The 16,700-nt window shown below is 42.1% G+C and overlaps 1 protein-coding gene across 1 annotated transcript in view; it reads left to right on the top strand.

Annotated features, from left to right (window-relative positions):
* The first annotated feature begins 241 nt into the window (after nt 1-241).
* The window catches only part of OTUB2 (OTU deubiquitinase, ubiquitin aldehyde binding 2), a 38,259-nt gene continuing 21,800 nt past the window's right edge, over nt 242-16,700 (top strand). The window contains exon 1 of the mRNA XM_072622470.1: nt 242-432. Coding sequence (XP_072478571.1) covers nt 430-432 — 3 coding nt within the window. The 5' untranslated portion in view covers nt 242-429. The remainder of the gene's footprint in view (nt 433-16,700) is intronic.

Genomic DNA, 16,700 nt, shown 5'->3' with positions numbered 1-16,700 from the left:
GCAGAAACATCATTTTACATTTTATTTTTCAAAACACACAAGTTCATTCAGCCTTTCAAAATGGGACCAGTCCTTTGAGGTTTAACTCTTGTAGTTGAGGTTTCTGTCTTTTTAAAAGAGGGTGGCGTTCAGTTACTGGAGGCCTACACATAGGCTAAAGCCAACTGAAATCCCGCCCTCTTTCTGTGACGTCCACGCTTCGCGGCTTCTGATTGCAGCCTTTAGGCGTCAAGCCCAGGGTGTGTATCTTACTGGGACACAGTGAAGATCTCACCTCTTGTTTGGTGAGCGGTCGGGTATTTTGCTCTACACTCCGCACCCCTCGGGGGCCCCCGACCGATCTGAGCTGGAGATATCGTTCTGTGGCGCCCTCCCGCGCCGGATCTCCTTCTCCCTGGGGCGGGACGATTTCCAGAGGCTCCGGTCACTATGGTCAGTGCAATGGGTGGGAGTGGAGGGGATATGGGGTTCCCAAGCCCGGGGCGCATGTGCACGCTCGGGAAAGGGGGCGAGACCTAATAGAGGGGGTGGAGAGGGGACTGCAGAACTCCTGGTCCTCCTTCGCCCCTACCCCCAAGCCCTTCTGGTTTGAGATCCCTTTTGGCTCCTAGGGCCTTCCTTCCCATCCCCCATATCCCACCCACCCATAACCCTATCCCTGGGACCCAGGAGGGGCAGTCCAGGGGACCCAGACCGTGCCCGGTCCGGGCTCCGGCGCTAGGGGCTGGATGGGGGTGCCGGGTAGCGAGTGTGAGGGGGAAGGTGTCTGGGGCGGTGTGGGGGGGGTGGTGGTGGAGAGGCCAGGAAACCCCACATCCCGTAGCACGCCAGCTCCCCCAAGTGCCCCGCCCCCTCTTCCCCTCCTCCCCCCAGGAAATTTGGCCGACCCCGTGAGAGCCTTTTTGGGGCAAAAACCCTCCATCTGGAGTCATGGCCACCACCCCCGTATGACCTTGGGCAAGTCATTTGGCCCCCCAGCCTCAGTTTCCTCGGCTGTAAAAAACCAGAGGGGCTTGAACTAGTAGAACTCTCCGGATCCAAATCCAGTCCTATGAATGAATCCATTCATTAAGCACATAGCAAGCGCCTACTGTGTGCCAGGCATAAGCTCTAAATCCTACGAAATACCCTCAAGCCAGACCTCCCACCCAGCTGGGTCTGACGTGATGCCTTTTCTATTTCGTGTTCAGGCACCTTCCCCACCCGTTCTTTGGGGGCAAGAACAAGACGCCAGCCCCTTCCTCCTTCCCATCGAGAGACAAGTTCCAGGGTTTGGTGCGTTGGAGCCAGAGAGGGGGTGGAGGGGCTGGGGAAGGGTTTACCCCTGTCCTGGAGCCGGCCTTTCTTTATCTGTGCTGAGCCCCGCTCTTCTCCCCACCCCTCCTCCGAGGGGGCTGCGGCTGCGGCTGCGAAGGGACTGGATTTCCCTGGTGGGGCTCACATTTCCAGGGTCAATAATAAGCAGAGGTGTGAGTATAAGAGGTACCTCTGAGACGCCAGAGCAAGCTTGGGGGGGAGGGGTGAGCAGGGAAAATGAAGAGACTAAAGGTGGGGGGGATGGTTCACTCTCTTTACCCTACCCCTCTTAGTTTCTAAAATGGAACTAAGAAAAGAGCACCCACTTTGAATCACAAGAACCAAGTTCATGACTGGTGGTTACTATATTACTGTAGGACTTTGAGCAAGTCACTTTACCCATAGGAAAATCTCTAAAAGAGGGAGGCCTGGGTTTTTCTTCCAACTCTAAATCCTAACCTCTGAGTGGGTCAGCCCATGAGATCACCTTCAGCCTAGCCCTGAGGAATGTAGGGGGGTCAGGGGGCACAGTTCAAGCTGCAGTACATTCCAAGCCCTGCCCCAGCGTGGATCTGACTAATCGCGTGCCCGAAGAGGCAGTCACCTAAGCTGTTAGCTGTGGGACAGAGAGGGCTGGTGGCACTGCCTGGGGGTGAACTACTCAGTCAGGTCCTAACCAGGGCTTGCAGTATTTGTCTGAGGAGTTTTCAAGGAGACTTGGTGGGTGCTTATCTTCAACGGGATTAAACACATTCCTTTGCTCACAGAGATACTGAGCATTTAGGGTGCTAGGGGCACTCAAAAGGGTGCCCTTTGAGTACCCATTCACCTGAATGGAAAACCGGAAAAAATAAGCCAGGTGGTTAAGATGTGTGTGAAGGCACCAGGTTATTTTAACCGCTAGCACCATCTAGTGTTTCTCTGAACTGTGGACTCAATGATAGGGACTAGAATAGGAATTTCATTGGTGTAGGGAACCTCAGTTTGATTCTACTAGAGTCTAAATGACTTGCCCAGGGTCACACAGCTACTATAAATCAAAATGGGGATTTCCATCCCAGGTCTTCCTAGTTTCCCTTTCCAGGCAACCTCTCCTAATGTTAGCATCTGAAAAAGGCCATCTGATCTAGTCTCCAGCAGCCCCCTTTTTAGCATCCCACGTCATTGCCTCTGACTGAGACTCTTTGCGGGTAATTAGAAAGGACAAAGGGAAGGAAGAGTAGAGGTTAGCAAGAAATACAGGAAAAGGACTTGCTTAAGAAGCAGCATAAACAAACATTAGAGGGGATGGGAAGTAACAGACAGATACCTGAAGAAAGCAAGCTCAGATCAGAAGGAGGCAAGGCTCCAGATAATCATAGAATTTTAGAACTGAGAAGAAAGCTAGAGGCCATCTGTTCCAACCTTTTCATTTGGTGGATAAGGAAATGAGACCTTGAGTGACTTGCCTAAGGTCATATAGCTCTTGAGAAGCAGAGTTTGAACTGGGTCCTTTGGATCTCCAAAGCCAGTGTTCTTAAGCCATACTACTATACAAATGGCTAGTATCCCTGAGTAAATGGCACACCATCAAGTGGGGATCTCCTGTATTTACTCGTCTTCAGTTGAACAATTAATTTTCTAGTATGTGTGGAGCTCTGTAGGAGGTGATTGATGAAATAAGTTTAGTTAAGAGAAAGTCTGTGTCTTTATGGAATTTAACTGTAGAGTGGAAAGCAGTCAGTCTCAGTCACAAATAAAGAAAACACAAAATAAGTAGATCAGAGAAGTGCTAAGACCTATTTGAAGTCCAAGGTATTCTCACTGATATGGGATGAAGGGGACTTTCTGGAAAAGGTGGTATGTGTTGTTGTTCATCTTTCATTCTCAAAGAGGACCAGTGACATCAGGAGGGTGATAGCATTCTTAATTTGCAAGTGAGTTGGATTTAAGTGAGGCAGGGGAGTGCAAAGTCTCACTTCTCCAGAGTCATCTGAGTTCAGGGGCAAGATATAGGTCAGGATGACTGGTAATGGCCCCTGATGGCATTGGAGTTCAGTTTTGAAGGATGAATAGGAAGTGAAGATGGAGAAGGAGTGCATTTCCTGCATAAGGCACATAGAAAGGCAAAGACATGGAGCAGGAAAGCACAAAATTTGTTCAAGGGGTAGAAGTAGTCTAGTTTGACTGAACTCCAACCACATTTAAGGTCTTACTGTGTACAAATTACTCTGCTAGGTGCTGGTATAGTATGAGATAAAGCTGGAAATCTGATGGTACCTGGTTGTAGAAGGCCTTGAATTCTAGGCAACAGGAAAGGGGAAAAAAGGAAGGAAAGAAATTAACATTTTTATAGCATCTACTATGCATTGGGCACTATATTAAGTGTCTTTTTATAAATATTTCCCTTGATCCTCACAATAGCCCTGCGAGTTTGGTTCTAATACTATTATCCCTACTTTTGAGGAAACTGAGGCAAAAAAGAAGTTATGTTTTGCACAGTGTCACACCTAGTAAGTGTCTGAGACCAGCTTTGAATTATCCACTGCACCACCGTCCGCCTTTAAAGGAGGCAGAAACAGATTTTCTAATTTACTCATTAAACAATAGGTAGTCTTTGATGATTTTTGGACAGATGAGAATAGTGATTTTTGGAATATTTCATTAAGCTTTAGATGCTGTGTTTTAGAAGGCCCCCTGACAAAATGTTGTCCATACAAGAACAACCAGAATAATAAAAAAAATTCAAAACTAGCTCAGAGAGCTTGGTTGAAGGACTTGTTAACGTGTCACATGGAAAAGAGATTACTTGGGGTAACAAAGCCGTCTTCAAATATTTGAAGGGCTATCACATGGAAGAAGGATTTGTGTCACTTGGCACATAGTGTGTGTTCGTCCTTCATTGCTGAAGAAGATCATGCCATCAGAGAAATAATGACATGACTTGCACTTGACTTTGTTTTGAGTGAGGGAGGGCTGTGGAGGTCACCAGCCTCACTTCTCCTCTAGAGCCATCTGCATCCAGTGACCAGATACTCATCAGGATGACTGGAGATGAGCCAGGATGAGACAGTTGGGGTTAAGTGACTTGCCCAAGGTCACACAGCTAGTGAGTGTCAAGTGTCTGAGGTGAGATTTGAACTCAGGTCCTCCTGACTCCTGCACTGGTGGTCTATCCACTGCACCACCTAGCTGCCCCTACTTGGCACATAGGAACAACTTAATAAATGCTATTTATTCATTTATCCAGGTAGAGATACTGTATGGATACTTGAAGATGTAGGTCCAGCCAGCTGTGAAGAGGTGGTCAGAACATTATGGAGGAGATAAAGATTTTAGGGCAACTAGGTGGTGCAGTAGATATCGTGCCAGGCTTGCAATCAGGAAGTCCTAAGTTCAAATCTAACCTCAGATACTTAACTAGCTGTGGGACCCTGGATGCATCACTTAACACGTTTTGTCTCAGTTTCCTCATCTGTAAAATGAGCTGGAGAAGGAAATGGCAAACCACTCCAATATCAAGCAGGGTCATGAGGAGTCAGACATGACTAAAACGACTGAACACACCAGCAACATGGATTTAGGAGTCATTTGCCTAGAGGTGATAGTCAAAAGTGAATTTGATCACCAAGGCAGAGAATGTAGGCAAAGGAAAGAGGAGAGGTAAAAGGACAGAATGATGTTGGCCTGTCTGTTCAATTGTATGTACATTTACCAAGCATCTACATAGAAGGCCCTTGCTAGAACTAAATAATGAGACTGTTGACTCGTTGTCAGTTGGACGCATCTTTGGAGAGAGTTAGCATGATATAGTGGGAGATAGTGTGGTATGGTGAGAAAACCACTGTACTTAGGGTCAGATAGAATAACAAAGGTAATGATGACAATGCTATTTAGTGTTTAAGTAAGCACTTAACATGCATTATCTTAATTGGTCTTCACAACAGTCCTGTGAGGTAGATGCTCATGTTATCATACCCATTTTATAGATGAGGAAACTGGAACTGGGAGAGGTTAATTGACTTGCCCAAAGTCACACAGCTAGTTCAGTGTCTGAGGCAGAATTCAAACTCAGATTTTTCTGACTCCAAGTCCAGGGCTCCATCCACGTTTAGCATCTGATTTCACTTCCTGGCTTTTTGATATACCGTGTCTGGCTCATAATTGGTGCTTAATAAATGTTTATTGATTGACTGTATGACATTGGTAAAAAAACTTTCCCCTGTGAGCCTTGGTTTCCTCATTTGTAAAATGAGGGGATTAAGATCCCTTTCAACTCTAAAATTTTATTACGTTAATAGAATGTTATTCTGTTATCCTAGAACTCTAATATTTTAAAATGTTATTATATTTGTATAATTCAGAATAATTGAATGGAATCTAATTGGATTATTCAAATATTTTGACTACCACCAATAGTTAGAATTTGATGGATGGCTTACATCAATCTATTCATACTTTCATTCGTTCTAGGTTAGAGGGGGTACAGCTGAAGAACAGAAAAAGATACTGAGATTATAGCTATTATCCTAGGATTTCTCCTAGGATAGGAAGGAGTGAAAACATCAAGTTAATTTAAAAGAAAAAAATAAAAACAATTCTCCCCAATTTAGTAATAAAGTGTGTTTGTGCATATAAAGGGGAAATGGATGAGGCATTTAACCTATTAAGGGCAGCTAGGTGGCACAGTGGATAGAGTGCCAAGACTAGGGTCAGAAGACTCCTCTTCCTATGGTCTGCCCTCAGATGTATACTGGCTGTGTGACCCTGGGACCCCTTTGGCCTCAGTTTCTTCATCTGTAAAATGAGCTGGAGAAGGAAATGGCAAACTCCTCCAGCATCTTTGACAAGAAAACTCCACATGGGGTCATGAAGAATTGGACACAACTGAAACAAGTGAACAGCAATCAAATAAACCTGTTAAATGAAGCACTTTTGAAAGCTGAAGGAATCCAGTTATAAGGCAAAGATAGCAGTGTTAACAGCAGATAGAAGGGCTAGAAAAAGGAACTGGCTTTGGAATAAGAAAAAAGCCTGGGTTTAAACTCTGCCCCTAGACACATTTGGGCGCTGTGACCACAGGCAAGTCACTGGTCCACATTTTAAGACTGTAAATTGTTATCCAGAGAAACTGTGGAATCCGAACGCAGATCGAAGCACAGTATTCTCGTGTTTTTGTTTGGTTTTTGTTTTTTCTTTTTTCTCTTTCCTTTTGTTCTGCTTCTTATTTCATAACATGACTAATGTGGAAATATGAGTAACGTGATTGCACATGTATATCCTATATTAGATTGCCTGCTGTTTTGGGGAGGGGGAGGAGGGAGAAAATTTGGAGCTCAAAATCTTACAAAAATGAATGTTGAACATTATCTTTACATGTAATTGGAAAAAAATACTATTAAGTACAAGAAAAAAGATGTTAACATATAAGGGAAAAAAAGACTGTAAGTTGTTTGATCTACATTAGTAGAGGGAGTTTCCACAGTGGGAATTCTCTACACCAATAAAAGCACTCGATGATAATGATGATGATGGTGTGGTGGTGGAGGGAGAATATGGGATGATGATGGTGTGGTGGTGGAGGGAGAATATGGGAATTAAAACTTAAAAGCTGTCATACATATTAGGCTATTATGGTGTCATGAAAAGAATGCTGTACTTTGGGTCACGAGAAGATGAGTTGGGATTCCAGCTTTGACATTAATTTGCTCTGTGACCCCAGGCAAATCACTTGACCTCTCTGAACTTCAAAATTAACTCATCTATAAAATGTGTAATAACTCCCTTCCTCACAGGGTTGTTAGGAAAATGTTTTGTAAACCTCAAACATTATATGAGTGTGACCTATTATTATTCTACCAAGCTACGTCCTCAGGATTGAACCTGGGCTAGCCAGTTGGTGTTCACCTTAATTAACAGCTAGAGAGCCTGACATTCCTGGACACTGAAGCTGCTCTCTCAGTGAATCACAAAGCTCATTATCTGGGCATCTGGCAGGGAAACCCAGGATTCCACCTTCCAGCACATTCTTGTCCTGTCTTCTTAGAAAATAGACTGGCAGGTTTAGAGGCTTTTAGTAATCCTTTTGGGAAAGGCCTCTGTCCTTTGGAACTTAAAGATATCCAGTAATTGCCTCAAATCTAAACTCTGCACTTTCATGCTAGATACCCAGTCAGAAAGGGATGAAAAGATCCACATCTTAACAGAGGAAACATGAGATCACACACAGGTTGGACAAAGATTCAGGACCAGAAATCAGCCTTAGTTGTGCCTCCTGATGTGTTGATAATACAAAGACTTTAGAGCCATGTTCACAAGACTGACTCAAGGGCTTGTGATGATTTGCTGGCTCTACATCTGGGCCAAAAAGGATGTAAGAGGTTCTGTGGGCAAAAAAAGAAAAAAAAAGTAGACATAGGCCCAGTTTTTCAGACACACAATATTTGAAAATGTAGATTTTTAAAATTAAGAAATCAAGGGGCTATTTGAATGACCAGTAGAATCTTCAATTTAACTGCTGATATTAGTTGGCACTGATATAGGGCTTTGAGACTTCCAGATGGTTTACATACTCTATCTCTTTTGATCCTCATAAAAGCTCTGTGAGGTAAATGCTTTTATTATCCCCGTGTTACAGAGAAGGAAACTAAGTCTGAGGCTGGTTAAGTGACTTGCCTAGGGTTACCTAGTTAAAGAGTGTTTGAGGCAGAATTTGAACTCAGACCAACACTCATCCACTCAATCATTTAACTGCCTCACACTTCGCTCAATGTGGCTTTAATATAAAGTAGACAAAGGTTCAAAACCTCCAGAATTTAAATAGATTGTATTGGAGATTGCTGCTATTTGAAGATCCATTAATTGGGAAATGAAAAACCTTTTAGAGAGTGTTGTACAAGATGTCCCAAAAGTCTTAGTGCAGTTGAAAGCTATTAGCTATTGAACTTTTCAGCTTTTAGCTTTCAGCATTTTAAGCTGTTTAAAGCTTTAAACTTCACTAAGACTTTTGAGACACTCTGTCAATAGAAAAATATAATTAAGCCTACCAAAAAAAATTTTTATACACATCTTCTCCAAAATGCACCAAATACAAACAGCAAATGAAGACACTAGTAACATAAGGAACTCAGCTTAATGCTTGGAAATGTTAGAAGGAAGATATAAAATGTTGTCATGTGTATATTTGAATTATCAATGTGACATGGCAGTAAAAAAAAAAAAAGGCAAACTTGACCTTGGATCACATTAAGGGAGGCATAGTGTTTTGATATCACCTCAGTGAAACCACATCTGTTCTCAGTTTTGAATGCCAGAGTGGGAAAGATTGATTAGTTGTTAATGAGGACATCCGGATGTGGATATAAAGAAGGGTACCCAGGATGACGAGTGGACTGAAGATTGTGCTGTAGGAGGATTGAATGAAGGGAGTGGTGTCATTTAGCCTTAAGAAGAGAAGACTTGGTCAAGACAAGAAAGCTATGTTCAAGTATTATGAAAGGACTCTCCTGCGAAAGAGGACTTTGGATTGGTACCAGAAGGTAAAACTAGTAACAGTGGTCAAAAGTTGAGGCAGATTTTTGTCTCTGTGGGAGTAAAATATCCTTACAACTAGAACTGGCCAAAAGTAGAATGGGTCATCTCAGGAAGTAGTGAGCCCCACATCGCTAGAGGGCTTCAAGGGGTGGGTGCATAATCACTTGTAGAAGGAATTCCTCTTCTAGCTATGGGTTGAACTACCAGATTTCTGAAGTCCCTTCCAACTCAGGTTCTATGATTCTGAAATTGGAAATTATATATTGGTTGAATTAGAAACATTTGTACATTAGTTATTTGGAATGTAAGAAGTATTATCCCATAAGAATAAATGTGATACATAGTTGTTATTTTACTAAGTTAGCCCACAACAGTCTGTTTTACCCAGAGTGAGAGAATTAGTGAGTGAATGTTATATGTGTCAGAAGTGTGTCGAGCTCTAAGGATATAAAGATGGACCCTGCCCTCAAATGTGCTTTGCCTGTTAGAGAAAGATAACGTATATAGGGCAGTTTTAGCCATGGAGGGATATTTTATTTTGGAAAGTTACAGAGATGGTGAATAGAGCCACATGGGAGTAGACTGAGCCTTTCCAGGAACAGTGACAAAGTTGATTTGAGTGCCTTACCTCTGGGAAGGGGAGTAGGGGGAGAGGGGGGTACTCCTGGAAGTGTGGTACCTGTTAAGGAAATAGTCAGGAAGAGAAAAGAAAAGTATGGCTAGAGCTAGGCCTAGATACAATAGGAGACTGAGGCAATCAGGACAGTGGGGCTCCACGGCATGAATCCCCAAATGGAAAGTTTTCAGTCTTTCAGATTATGATTTCTGGTTAGCATAGCATCTGTGGAGAAAATGGCCTAAGAGTGGTATATGCTAGAGCTGGGCTTAGATGTATTGGGTGACTAAAGCAGCCAGTAAGTAGTTCAGTAGAGCACTGGTGGGGAAGGAGAGTTACAGTATACAAATAATCCTATCAGGAGCCCATCCATTGAAGAAGCCTCCTTGTGCCTGTGTCTTTGTCTCTATTAGCCTCATTGGCCTGGCTTCCTCAGAGGCCCCTGTGGCCATCTAAGGAGATTTCAAAAGTGAAAAAGCAAAGGGAAAAATAAACATGGCCAAGGAGGAAAAAGCCGGATCTCCAATAGCCTCCAAGTGAAACAGATACTTTGCTGAGACTTCCAGTAGGAGAAAGGGTAAAAGTTTGGGTTAAAAGGGGTTAGGGAGGTGTTAAGAACAGGTGGATAATGGCTATCTGTTTATATAGATTTTTCAGAAATTGTGTCATCTGAGTAAAGGGACTGCCTAAATTTCATTTCATCGTGAGAAAGTTAATAACAAGGGTATTCATTGCCAGTAATCCAAATTGGATACTAATACTTTCCTACGACCCTCCCAACTATCTTCCTAACCACAACACCTTTGGGTTATGTCCTTCCCCCTATATCCCCGATGTTGGGACCTGGTTCAGTGTCTTTCTCACCAAATCTTCAACTCCCGTCATCATTGGAATGTTTAGTTTCTGCATTTATCACCCTTCTAATAGTTTGTTCTCATGCATTTTATAGTTGTTGGGTTGTTGGGGTTTTTTTAATGGAATGTTTATCCTTTTGGGTTTCTGTTTGGCCAAAAGTAGAATGGGTCATCTCAGGAAGTAGTGGGTACCCTATCACTAGAGGGCTTTAAGAGGAGGGTGCAAAACAAACCTTTGGTTTGTTTTGGTTTTTGTTATTACTACACAAAAATACTAATGATTTTGGGAGATTTACTGGATTACTAACTTTATGACTTTGGGCAAATCAGTTTCTGTTTACTTTGCCCTGCTCCTAGCATCTATCCCCTGCTAATCTATTCTGAATTCCCACATTGTGGGGTATACTTGTAACTTATTTATTGTTTTTATGTCTCATAGGAGAGTTAGTACTTCTAGGGTAGCAAATTTGAGCTCCTTCTTCTGCCCCATTTCTGCCTCATCTTCCCTTCTCCTTGTATATATTTTATTTTTTATTTTCTGTGAGAACTTTTTCTGCCATGCCACATTCCTGGAAATATCAATTTATGAAGAAAACTATGCCAAATGGTAGAGGTAGCTTTGTATCCTGAGTCATAAGGTCCAGTCCTGTCTGTCCTCTGTTCTCACTCTGCTCCTAAGGCCAATCTCTGGTTCTATCTATGCCCTCTGAGAGCTGGTGGCCTTCAACAAGACACATTATACCTTCCTCTAGGATGAATGCAGTCCCAGGAATTACAACCTTTATTTGGAGAAGATTGTGGCCACTCACCCCAAGTTGAAACCCATTATAAAGTTTGGGAATCCGGGGTCTCTCACCACAGACGTAGGCCATCCTTTACCATGGCATAATTCTTTTCTTCTTTGTTTTTTTTATTTGATTTATTTACTTTCAGTTTTCAACAATCACTTCCATAAATTTTAAATTTTATCTCCCTCCCTCCCCAAGACAACATGCAATCTTATTGGGAGAAACCATGAGAAAAATCAAAACAAAATAGAAAATAGTCCACGTTCTGACTCTCTAGTTCTTTCTCTGGATGTGAATGGCATTTTGCATCAAGAGTCCTTTGGAAATGGTTTAGGTCCTTGCATTGCTGTGTAGTACTTAAGTGTGCCAAAAACAGCCCTCACACACTGTGACTGTTGCTGTGCATAATGTTCTCCTGGTTTTGCTCACTTCACTCAGCATCAGTTCATATAAATCTTTCTAGGTTTTTCTGAAGTCCACCAGTTCATCATTTCTAATAGCACTATAGTATTCCATTACATTCATCTACCATATCTTGTTCAGCCATTCCCTAGTTGATGGGCCTTCCCTCAATTTCCAGTTCTTGGCCACCACAAAGAGAGCTGCTGTAAATATTTTTGTACGTATGGGTCTTTTTCCCATTTTTATGATCTCTTTGGGATATAGCCCTAGAAGCACTATTGCTAGGTGGTCAAAGGGTATGCGTATTTTTATAGCCCTTTGGGCATAGTTCCAAGTTGCTCTCATGGCATAATTCTTTAGTGGAACTCTTCCATTTCACCTTCTTTACTGAGACTGCCTTCTGATCTGTCCCTTGCCCAGAATTCCCCTCACCACTCTTTCTGAGGAATCTGGCTAGGTCTCATAGAAGGAGCAGCATTTAAACCAGACCTTACCTCAAGGCAGCTTGGTAAGAGTGTGGGGCTTAAAGAACCTAGATTTTGATCCCGACTCTGCACTCTATCTGCATGACCTTGGACAACTCACCAGATTCCAAATCTATAAAAATTGGAAAGCTGGGCTAGATAATCTCCAAGGCTAATAGAACCATCATGTGACTAGGCAATCAGTCAATCAGTTTGTATTTATTAAGAACTATTTGCCACACACTGTGCTAAGGCAGATTTCAATGTTTAAATAGGAAAAGGAGTTAGCAAAAGGAATGAGTAAAATATCTATGAACAGAACTGTTTGATTTGATTCATTTCTTAATAAACCTTTCCCTCCACGTGGCCACCAGCGTGGCATTTGGAGGTGAGAAGCCCTTCCTCAAAGTTAGCTCTCAAAGCATCATATTCATTGAAAGGTGTTGGTGACTAGACTGATACCAGAAGTCAGGAAGGTGCTCTTTCAGATTTCAAGGTGGCAAGGTGAAGCAGGCATATTTTAGTGTGGATTTTGGGCCATGTTTAGGTAGCTCCTAGAGCTGTACCTGGCAATTGTTGAAGCAACAGACTTGAGTCCTTGAGAGAGAGCTAAACTTCCTGATGGGTGTTCTGCGTAAACTTAACCCAGGTCTTTCTCTTATTAACACACTAACCCTGGAATCACTTCACCTCTTTTACATCACACTTGTCTAATCTGTTAAATGGAGATTATAAGATTTGCATGATCTATCTCATAGGATTGTTTTTAAGCATTTTGCTTATTATTTATTAATCTCTATGTGCTATGTTGGCAAGCCCTGCTTGATTTTGTTTCCTTGTCTGTTAAGTGGTATTTCCTGTTACATAGCATGTTAAAAAATTTCCTTGAATGACCTGGTCTATGCCTACTTTTCCATAACTATATTTATTATAATGATCATTATTATCATATTGAACTTTAAGTTTTGCAAAATGCTTTACATATGTTCATTCTATTTGATCTTCACAGCTTTGGGAAATAGGTACCATTATCTCCATTTTTACAGATGAGGAAACTGAGGCACAGAGAGGTTAAGTGAATTACCCAGGGTCACATAACTAGTAAACCTCTGAGGCAGGATTTGAACTCAGGACTTCCTGACTTCAAGTTCTGTGCTGTATCCATTGCACTGCTTTGCTCCCCCAGACTCTGGGGTCCAGGATTTGTTGAAGAGAGAAATTCACGGGAATTTTTGGAAAGAAAAAATTGAAAAGGACCTTAGACCAGCAAACCTAAGCAACAGAAGGTTATTTCTGTCCAAAGGGATCCTTCATGCCAGTTTATCCTGGAACCCCTTGTTCTCTCCCAAGTAAGTTGAAGCCTCTCATTTTATAGTTGAAACAGAGGCCCCCCCGAAGTGTAGTAATTTGCCCAAGGTATCATAGCTAGTTAGTAGGTGGCCAAGGTAGGTTTCAAACACAGGCCTTCTAATTCTAAATCCAGTTCCTCTAAGATTCATAGTGTTGATCTGTGGTTTAGCTTCCTCCAGAAGGCAGCCATCCCCTTTCCATAGCCTGTACCATCCAAGTAACTCACTCACTGCTTTGCCATGTAGGTGATTGTCTTCCTTCTCCAAGGAGAATCCTGAATTAGGAAATCATCCTTCTCTAGAATGTTTAATCCTTGAACTCTCCAATTTGGGAATTTTTGAACTTGGGCCATGGGAGGCATGCATATTTTTGCTTTTGCCATGTGCTTTTAGAGCAGTGGTTTTCAGTGTAGTCCAGAGACCCCAGGAGGGGTCCTTGAGACCCTTCTGTCTCAGGTGGGGAGGGATCAAAATTATTTCAGTAATAATACTGAGGTATTTCATTTTCTGATATCATAAATATCAATATATATAATCCACATAAACAAAAACTCTTTGAAGACATAATTTTTAAGAATGTAAAGGGGCCTTGAGATCAAAAAGTGTGAGAACTATTATTCTAGAGGAATTGCCTCAGTGCCTGATTGCTAGGGTCTATTGAGCTGGGAAAATCCTTGACTTTCAGGATCCCTTCTCTTCCACCATATGTAGACACTTCTTCCTCTGCCATGTGTTTTTGCCATGAGCCTCCATCAACTGCTCCTGGGAGGAGGAGACTGTGTATTATTATATATATATTAAAGGTCTCCTCTATTATACATTGGTTTATCTCTCAAATCCAAGAGGAGGAAGAGAAGAAAAAAAGCCTAGATATTCACAGGGCTAGATTTTTTAAGATGGTAAGGGATTAAGAACCTATCCCCAAGTCTCTGTCATCCTATTACCTTTAGTCTTCCATGTCCTGTTAACAGAGTGACCTTGTATGCTTATATTCCTTGGGGATTCTATTTAGATGCCTCCAAATGAAAAAGTTCATGCCCTGTAATCTCATCAAGTTAATTGGAAACCTCATCAAATTGACCATGGGTTCCCAGGTCAACCCCTTTACACTGATGATCTTGTCCCTACCAATTAACTGTGTACTTATCTGTATCTATTCCCTATGTATATGTGTATATATTGTCCCCTGCCCCAACAGATTACATATTCCTTGAAATCAAGATCTATTTCATCTGTCTTTGTGTTCCCTAAACCTATCCCAGTAATTATGTACCATAGCCTGGCATATAAGTGCTTAATAAACTTTGCTTTGTGGAGTTAAATTGGATAGCAACAAATGCATGCTAAATTCCTTTAAATTGCCAAAATCAGTTTAAAAATCTTTTAATCTTTTTTTATACTTTTACTTTGCATAGCAAATCATTTCTTTAGAGATAGCATAGATAAACTTAAGCCTATTCCAGGTCAGAGTTTGTCACCAAATCTGAATTAGGAGAGGCCCAAGAAGTGCTCCAAGGTCTTAATATTATGCCATGTTACAGGTTCTACAGGTTTAAGGCATTTGTTTGTGGTTGATATGACAACTCAGTTTTAAAGGTCAGACCTGGCTCAGGCTGATCTGGTGGTTCATTATCTGAATTGAAATGAAGTAAACCACTCTTGGACCAGCTAATAGTTAACAAAAGGAAGTTTACTTAGCCTCAGTAAAGCTACTAGTTTAGGTGGATGTAGCTCCACTTGTCTCTGTACGCAAACATGAATATTCAGTAGGTTATATTGGATCAGATGGATATTGTGAAATGGAGTATCTACAAGCTGAAGGGTACCAGCCCTTTATGGGCTAACCTTTTTATTCACTAATCTACTGGAAAGCCACAGCACCTTGAACCTTCTCTTCTTAGACCAAGTCTCTTCAATAGCTGCCCTGCCTTTTAGGGAGAAAAATAACTCATCTGGCCTATGTGGCAGGGGACTTAGCGTAGGTATTGTCTTACTAACCTTTACTGGCAACGTCAGGTTTTTAGGCAGGACTAAAAGAAGAGCTTACTTCAAGTAAAAGAAAAAGCAAAAAGTAAACACTAAAGTTCTAAAGGAGAATAGTACTTCCAGGATGATTGAATATGGAGAGCAAAGGCCTGAAATCCCAGCTTTAGAAGGACCAAGTCTCAGACCTGCAATGCACTGAGTGATACTGGGGACAGCTCACAGTGGATCTCCTGATGCAAAAAAGCCACAGTGATGATCAGAAGCAGCACCAGGAACGTCAGGACAACAAAGCAGATGATGACATTTCCAGCACACTAACTAATCCTCATCACAGGTTAGGGTCATCTGCAGTAAAGTAGCATTACCTTCTTGCATAGTCATATCTGGCTGCCAGCATCAGGACTAGGGCTCACCGACTAAGACTCATCTGATTTGTCAAGGGCATGGCTTCTAAGAAGTGGGACACCTGACCCAGTCAGGAACCTGATGACAAAGATAATATTGCTCAGGGGCAAACATTACCCTGAGATGAGGAAAGAGGGTGAATTTCCAAGTTGGCAGCAAGCTGATGACCATTCAGAATAAGACTAGCATGAAGAGTCCCTTGGGGAAGACCTAGCTACCTACCTCATTCATAAAATTAGATAGATCATATGATCCCAAGCATTCCATAGCATAACATCATGGTCCCCATATCTAGACTGGCAGTGGACCCACTCTGCTCCGCTGCCTTTCTCATAAAAGCCTGATTATTTAGTTCAGCAGAGAACATATGTCTCTAGTAGATATTAACATGCCCACAGTCAAAATTGTAAAATTGTATTGTAAAAGCATTACAAAATTCCTCCCTAGTGGGGAGAGCCTTTGATTGTCCAGTCTTTTTCTTTCCAGGCCATAGACCCCTTGATCAGACTCATGTTCACTTCCCACCAATCAGCCTTGCAGTTTATAACTCAGCCCACTGGGAAAAATGTCCAAACCCTCACTGCTTAGGTTATTCCCTTTTACTGGATTAATGGCTGCAAATGTCCACTTTCCCACATTTCTTAAGAGTATTTGGAGCCACTGGAGAACCAAGCAAAATGATATTCCTCAGGAGCCAAGTCATCATAGGGGCCTCTTGGGACAGTAGAGGAGACAAGGTATCAGGGCTGAGACTGAAGGTCTCAGCCTCAGGAAGAATTGCAACTTGTTCATGAAGGGTGCTCTTGAATTTAACATTTCCATTTAATAATAGTGGCTTTCTGAGCCCTATTTACCTTATAAGAGGAACCCCTTTTTAGGGGTTTTAGGTATTCCTGTGCAGGAACCTATTTGGTGCCACAAATCAAAACAGGCCAACTTGTAGGTAACTTAGTAAATGGGAGTCTTCATTGTATACCCAGATGGGGAATGTGCGTTCTCTGAAATTCAGAGTCCAGTAAGCTTCTGGG

The sequence above is a fragment of the Notamacropus eugenii genome, chromosome 7 (assembly GCF_028372415.1).
Source record: "Notamacropus eugenii isolate mMacEug1 chromosome 7, mMacEug1.pri_v2, whole genome shotgun sequence".
In the NCBI taxonomy this organism is placed as follows: domain Eukaryota; kingdom Metazoa; phylum Chordata; class Mammalia; order Diprotodontia; family Macropodidae; genus Notamacropus; species Notamacropus eugenii.
This window is presented reverse-complemented; position numbering and strand designations above follow the sequence as displayed.